Raw genomic sequence first — 8,303 nt, forward strand, 5'->3', positions numbered from 1 at the left:
AAGTTAATGTAAAAAGTTTCCAGAAAAAATAATACTCCAGTAAAGTACAGATACTCAAAAAGTGTACTTAAGTACAGTACTCAAGTAAAAGTACAGAATATACACTGGCATTTAAAGAACCTGCTGAAATAATAGTCGCATTTCCAAGACATAAATAAAGATGTGTCCGGTTAGTGGTTACACATTCATACCAGCATTTATTGCTCAGAACAATATGTAAAGGAGTGAAAGAGCAGAGTGTGCGCTACATCTGGACACAGACAGCAAAAGCTCCTCGGTTAAGTAACAAAACTTTCTATGCAGTTTTCTTAAATATCTAACAGATCTTCCTGCAATATGGCCACTAGAAAATGTGGCATTCCTCTGAGCACAGTAAGTAATTTATAAACAAAAATAGTAGATTCGCCTACTATGTTCTGTAATGATGATTGTTGGATTCAAAAAGGTGAAAAAATGCAGTCATTTTGACCTTTGAATTTTTATTGTTAAGAATGTCAACATATTTTAATAATAATTAATTATAACTTTCTACCTTAAAAACAAATTCTACTGACAATATCCATAATTTTAAAAAATATGTTCAATAAAAATGTTCTTATTTACATATTTTCTGTCAGACATCGGAGCCAGTAGGCTATGGTAGGCTATGGTGATTTACAGGGATATGATATAATATATCGCCCCTAATACCTTTAAATAGGGCAATACTCCTTAAAGTGGAATTAGTAGACTGATGTAGGGAATAGTGAAGGAGGGTTTAGGGGACGATTTCGAACATTGCCCAGGAGTCAAATAAGTCGCAAGATTGGTAGCTAGTAGCGCTAGGAAATCTAGCGCTAAATCTCGCTAAATTAGCAACACTGCATCAGATGTTTCAGTTTTGGTCGAATACTATTTCGTGAAAAGTGAATTGTGTTGCAGATGCTTATGACCCAGATGTTCGTGCCAGACAGATCTGGATGGACTGGACATGCATCAGAGGACTAGACTGTCTCTCTTTTATCGATAATGGGGAGGGTTTGACCAGAGCCAGACTGCACACGATGCTCAGGTACAAGGCAAAACAGCATGCCTGTCCAGTCACTTAAGCTAATTTATTATTAATTTTAAGTACAGCAAGTGAAAAGTGTGTGAAATGGACTTGTAATTACCGGTTGTTATAATTGCAAGAGAATCAAGAACTCACTTAATTCAAGGGATTCACAGTGGTCTTATGTCATTAGCACTAAAAGCCTATAACATTAAACCAACACTGAGCATTAGGGCCCAAAGCCAGAACAATTAACAACACATAATTGGCTTCTTGTAATTACTATACTTATCTTGCCTAGAGCTGTGAATGAATGGAGCTGTAAACTTTTGACCAGGTGATCTATTAAGTATTGATCAGTCTCTCATGTTTATCAAGGCTGCATTTAAAGACTGCATCAAACATATACAGTAAAAACAGTAATTTTGTGAATTTTTTTACAATTTAAAGTAACTTTTCTATTTGAATATATTTGAAAATGTAATTTATTCCTGTGATGGCAAAGCTGAATTTTCAGCATCATTACCATCACATGATCCTTCAGAAACCATTCTAATATCTAACAGCGGTCACTGTGATTTTGCCGAGCAAGACAAGTTCCTGGATCAGTCAACATATTTTGTTGTTCCTGGAACAACAGTCCTGTCCGAAAATGTAGTCCTAACCCTATCCCTACCCCTAAACCTAACTCACAGAAAATCAGAGGGAAATGAGAGGTGATGTAGAAGCACCTGACTGGTTGTAAGCCTAAACTTGACATAAACCCTAAACTTGTCTCTCAAATCTGATTGGTTGATTGGAATGTTGTTCGAAAGTGTAAAACTCCTGTCCCAGTCTTAACTCGAGGACATCAGAGCTCAGCGAGTCTTGGTGCCCATGATCACGTTTAGATGCGATGGACATAACCAGTACTCTTCTTCAGCGTTGCTTTCAATTTTATTACAGATAGTGCAAAGATTCCATTTTTCTTTTCTTTTTGTGGTTCCACTTTATTTCGATGGTCCACTTTAGACATTCTACTAACAATAAGTATCTTTAAATAAATGCTGTTCTTTTTTAACTTTCTTTTGAAGTATCCTGAAATATTGCCTCATGGTTTTCATTAAAAATCAAGCACAACTGTTTAGCACATTGATAATAATAAGAAGTGCACCAAATCATCATATTAGAATGATTTCTGAAGGATCATGTGACACTGAAGACTGGAGAAATGGAGCTGGAGAATTGGCGACACTGAATTTGACTTTTACACAGTTAAATATGACATTCTGATCAGGGGCGACCATCATTGAGAGGAGCAACAGTGGTCTCGCCATGACTCAAGAAAGTGAATATTCATCATTACAGGTGAGCATAGCACATCTCACAATAATGTGGAATGCAATTATATAAATAGTAAGAACTCTAAAGAGGTAAATATGTCAATTGAAAAAAGATGGTTTAGTTGGTTTAGGTGCGTGATTGATTCTTTATGTTTTTGTAATGTAGGCATACTGTAGCATCTTATATCCGAAGCCTCTCATGCAAATCATTATTCGAGGGCAAAGAGTGAAGAGCCAGCTGATATCCACTAGTCTACAGGCCACAACTACAGGCCGTCATTCCTTGTATCTTTACAAAATAGATTGCTTTTTGGAGTGCACACATTCAACATCATCACCTTCTCAGCATTTCTTAACTCAGTTGCTCAGAACAAGAGTGTACTCATCACTTTCGGATACAACACCAAAAGCAAAGAGCATTATGGGATTATGATGTGTCATAAGAACAGGCTGATAAAGCCATACTTGAAAGTGAGCTGCCAATGTAAGGTAACCAGAAATTATTGCATGTTTCTTCTGCTTCCTTTACCCATCAATTCAATACTAAAAGCTGTGGTTTGCTTTTATAACAGGCCGAAAGAAAAGGTGTGGGAGTTATTGGTGTTATAGAGTGCAATTTCCTTCAGCCCACTCACAACAAACAAGACTTTGATGACACCGATAAATACAGGTGAGCTGAACAAACGCTGTTTATCACTCTACCGGCATTTACCCCAAATGGTGCCCTTGGGCTACTTTGATGGAAAAGGCACTATTTTATACAGGAAGATCATGCACAAGGAGTACTGGAACGAAATCCGCTACAAACGAAAGAAAGAGGAATCAAAGTGCACAGTAGCAATAGAAGATGTGTTGTGAGTACTGCCATTAATAACCTGTCATTATTGCATGGCTTGGTTGAATTCCGATGTAGAATGCGGTCTGTTATTTCTTGATGAGCATAAGAGACTTCTTACAAAAACATTAAAGGTCCCGTTCTTCGTGATCCCATGTTTCAAACTTTAGTTAGTGTGTAATGTTGTTGTTAGAGTATAAATAATATCTGTAAAATTATAAAACTCAAAGTTCAATGCCAAGCTAGATATTGTTGACTACATTGAACGGCCCGTTTGGACTACATCCCTCTACTTTCTTCTTTAATGACGTCATTAAAACCGTTTTTTGACTAACCTCCGCCCAGTGGCGGCATCCACAGGAATGCTCTATCAACTCTACCGAAATTCGGTTATGTACTTGCGCACTTCTAATAACTTACTGTGTTTACTCAGATCTTACGGTGATTTTCTGAAGTAAAACTGCCGCTTCATCTTTTGTGTGATGTACAATAAACTTTATTAAACCCATCAGTATATGTTTGATCATCATTCAGACAGCAGACTTGTAGGCTATTAATAAATAATGGATACATACAAGCAGATGACAAATGCGTTATAATAACCGTAATTAAACTACTAAACTATACCTGTTTCATCTCTATACAGCACTCTGACTCTGTAGTCATTATTGTCCGACTCGAACTGAACTCCGTTACTGAGAGTTTCTGATATTATCATCATTCCGTGAGATGAAATTGTCCTGAGAGACTGAGCGCGAGCTCATGAAGCTCCGCCCCCTGTGTCGTCCAGCAGCAGCTCATTTGCATTTAAAGGGCACACACTAAAACAGCGCATTTTTCTGAGCCCCAAAAAATGACAATTTAAACATGCTGTAAAAAATTATCTGTTGGGTATTTTGAGCTGAAACTTCACATACACACTCTGGGGACATCAGAGACTTATTTTACATCTTGTGAAAAAGGGGCATAATACGGGACCTTTAAAATTAGTAATGTTTCCAAACTTTTGACTGGTACTGTATACTGTATATATATATTTATTTATTACATGGCTTGGTTGAATTGTAATGTAGAATGCGGTCTGTTATTTCTTGATAACAGACCGCTGCTAAGTATAACACACCGTTGCCATGAAAAACAAAGTGTTGATATGGACGCAGGATTCTAACCGTAGAGACGGAACGGACTATTTTCTTTAGCGGAAGCAAGACAATCGTTTTTAAATCAATAAACTCCTTTTTAAATCAATATTTTGTGTCAAATTATTGATTTATTTGGTGGGTAGCCATGTAATAAGCGGTTGTTATAGCGAATACAACCCCTTCAGGCTGATTCAAGACCCCGTTCAGCCTGTCGGGGTTGTAGTTATTCGCTATAACAACCGCCTCGCTCTACGTTATCCATTACGTAACACACACAAAAAAATTTTAGCTAATTTAAAGGAATTGTTATAAAACCTCTGCCATTATTTACTCAACCTTTTGTTGTTCCAAACCTCAATGACTTTCTTTCTTCGGTGGAACACAAAGCAGTGTTGTTACTGTTAGTCCTGTGAGAAAATCAAGTTTTTAATGTTGTTTATATGTCTATGTGGTGTTTTTAATATGCTTTAAGACAAACCTGAACTCTATGAAGTTCTGGAGAGATGATATGATACTCTAAATCTTTTGAAGGTGTTAAAGCAAACAAATAAAATATCCTGTGTCCCAGATGCCAATACAAATTGATTATTCATTAAAAAGCAATATTAGAATCTCGTCTTTTCCTTTTAGAGCTCAAGAGCGACCGGGGCGTTAACAACCAGTCAGGCACCCAGACATCCACCAGCCTCTGTTTTGTCTGGTAAAGATGCAATACCAGTATGCCACATAAAAGCCATACTAAAATAGCTTTGAATCGCCTTACCACTTAGTTTGAAGAGGCTCTGATGTGGCTTTTTGTCGTGTTAATGACATGCCTCATTAGAGGCCCCTTACACTTAGGCTTTTCATGAAAATCAGTGTGTTTTCATCTTGTTTTCTCTCAGCTGAAAAATACAACATTTGAGCATGTGATACCACGGTTATATCTGTGTGAACAAACCACACAACAAACTTGAGTGTTATACATCTTTTCACTGTATTTACTGTAACTTGTCAAGTTACATTTTAGGACGAGTTACTAAAACAATGTACCCTATCATTTGAAATTTTCAAATGTAATTTATTTCTATGATGGCTGAAAGCTTCATTTTCAGCAGCCATTACTCCAGTCTTTAGTGTTACATGATTCATCAAAAAATATAAATACATTTCTCTTTCAAAAAAATCTTACTAACCCCAAACCATTTAGTTGAACATGTTTTAAATGTATTTAAAGGTAGAGACTCAATTGTCCTTTCCAAAATGGCACATTTACTTTCCTTACAGGAATAGTCCTCATTTGCTCACCATGTCATGTAATGTTATTCCAAACATGTATGACTTTCTTTCCTTGGCCGAACACATAAGATATCTTGAAGAATGTTTCTTGTTTTGAACTGTCCATACAGTAATAGTCAGCAACATTAAACCCCATTGACTTTCATAGCGTGATGGAAACCACCACAGAGACATTTTTCAAAATGTCTTATTTTGTAGAAGAAAAAATTTGGAACGACATGAAGGTGAGTAGATAATGACAGAATGTTTTTGGTCAACTACAACTAGTATTCATTTTATGTACATAGAGACTTATTTTAGTATTTTTATGTAGTATTTATGAGTATTTTGAATTTGCTTTTATACTTACTGTATATATCCAGTTTTCAATAAGTTTTAGTAATTTTGTTGTGCTTTTGTTATTTTCTATTTAGCATTCATATTTATTTCAGCTTTAGTTTTAGTAATTTTAGTTCTTCAATTTGAATTTATTTTATTTTAAGTCAGTTAGTTGACAAGGCAATATTTCAAATTTTCATTTACATTTTTTAAATTGAACTTTTTCATCTAATATTTATATTTTATGCTATTTCCACTTTATTTCAAATATCGAAACAAATGAATAGCTTTAGTTCACTTTAGAGATATTTCGTTACTTAAACGACTGTTTACAAGGATACTTGCAAAGATGGGCATTTTTTCACATACAGTAAGTGTGTGTATTTGACCATTCAAGCCCAATACGGCGCCACAAACCACAAGGCTTAAAAACTCATTCAAATGATAAGCTTTTGTTTTCGTCACATGAGCGTAACTGCGAAAGAGACGATAGTCCAAAATTTCAAAAGCAACCTCACAGAACACCATATCAACACCCACAACCAGCCTAGCATTGTGGCACTGACTTTTGCACAGGCCAGCACTACTCATTTTGTCTTCTGGAACTACAAAAGTCTATTTATGCATGTTTTCCCTAAAGGTATTGAATTTTCTATGAGCTGTGTCTAGCTGGAGAGGGCAGTGGAGGAGAAGACCAGCCTTTCTGCCCTGTGTGATCAGCTGAAGTGTCAACTGTCAAAGCTCCTGGGAACAAAGCAAGAGAGGCAAGGAAGAGAAAGACGACAGCTCCAGACTGAGGACACTGCGTCTAAACCTGAGCCGTCTGCTGGTGTCTTTCGTTCCTTCTCGTCGTCTTGAGCATGTGGACTACAGCAGTGATGCCACAGATACGGTTCACATAAAACAGTCCCTCTGATTTTCAGAATGTCTGTCAGATTGGATTCTAAAGATTTGTATATACACCTAGAATTTCTTGTGTTGGAGTAAAATTTAGTTGTAACTGGGTGAAATATACAATTTCTCATATACTTCATACTGTTATATATTTACATTTATTAGATACATTTATATTGAAGGGTTGGAGGAGACTATGAAAGCCCATTTCTGCCATATATATATATAAAATAAGCATACTTTGCTATAAATAATCAAAATAGTCAAAATAATGACATAAAAAGTTGAAATTGTGAGATAAATTCATAATTATGACATACTAATTCAATTAAGTGGTAAAAAAATTATGACAAAAACTCAATTTCGACATAGAAAGTCATAATTTCTGCTTTTTATCTCCTAATTTTGACTGCAATCCCATAATTATGACTTAGTATGTCATGGGTATGATTTACCAAAGCATGATTTTTTTTTTCTTATGCGGTGGAAATGGGTTTCTAGATCACTAGAAGAAAATTGATTGGGGTAAATCTTTTTAAGAGCCTTTCTGAAAGAGGCTTCACCTGTGTGTTTTTTTGTGTTTTTACTAGCGGGCTAGCTTAAAAAAAGTTTGTTTGTTTTTCAGAGTTTTTCAGTGTGATATAAGGTTAAGAAACCAAATTTATTAAATGTTTCGGACATTTCTGTTTTTCCCCCATAAAGTACATTGGAGCTGGTCTTGCATGCCTAGAAAATAGCGCAACCAAGATGGCTGCCGAGTGAACGGACCTGCTCCAATAAACATTAATATGCTCACATTCAGGGACCAGATGTTAAAGGGATAGTTCACTTTGAAAATAAATTTTGGTATGTTTTAGCTTACCTCAAGGGCATCCAAGATGTAGGTGTCTTTTTTTCCGCAGTAGTTTCAATTTGGATATTTTTAGGTCAAACCGTTCTTGTCTGTCAGTCATATAATGCAGGTCGATGGTCACTGTATCAAAACAGAAGCACAGAGTCCAAATTAAAACAATTCCCCATCGTCCAAATTAAACAATTCCCCATCGTAAGTACACATTGATGGCCTAAGACACGAAACGAGCGGTTTGTGTGAGAAAATGAACAGTATTTATATCGTTTTTACCTCTTGTAACACAGCACACGTCCAAATGATCTGACGGCGCGGGCGGGTATAAATATATACACTAGATGTCGCTTGGCTACGGTTTCGTTCCAATGAACTGCAGTAGCCAAGGCGACATCTATGTATCTATACCCGCCCGCGCCGTCAGATCATTTAGACGTGTGCTGTTTTCAAGAGATAACAACGATATAAATACTGTTCATTTTCTCACACAAACCGCTCGTTTCGTGTCTTAGGCCATCAATGTGTACTTACGATGGGGAATTGTTTAATTTGGACTCTGTGCTTGTGTTTTGATACAGTGACCATCGACCTGCATTATATGGCTGACAGACAAGAACGGTTTGACCTAAAAATATCA

The 8,303-nt window shown here is 36.3% G+C and overlaps 1 protein-coding gene across 1 annotated transcript; it reads left to right on the forward strand.

The window, feature by feature from the left end:
- Nucleotides 1-350: 350 nt before the first annotated feature.
- Nucleotides 351-6,783, forward strand: morc3b (MORC family CW-type zinc finger 3b; the record flags this gene model as incomplete). Its single annotated transcript, XM_081360714.1, is given in 7 exon segments — nt 351-372; nt 922-1,051; nt 1,846-1,867; nt 1,871-1,938; nt 2,232-2,313; nt 2,315-2,377; nt 6,595-6,783. Coding segments are annotated over 7 exon segments (576 nt in total).
- Between the last annotated feature and the right edge of the window lie 1,520 nt (nt 6,784-8,303).

Source organism: Scardinius erythrophthalmus (assembly GCF_964197995.2).
Source record: "Scardinius erythrophthalmus genome assembly, chromosome: 3".
NCBI lineage: Eukaryota > Metazoa > Chordata > Actinopteri > Cypriniformes > Leuciscidae > Scardinius > Scardinius erythrophthalmus.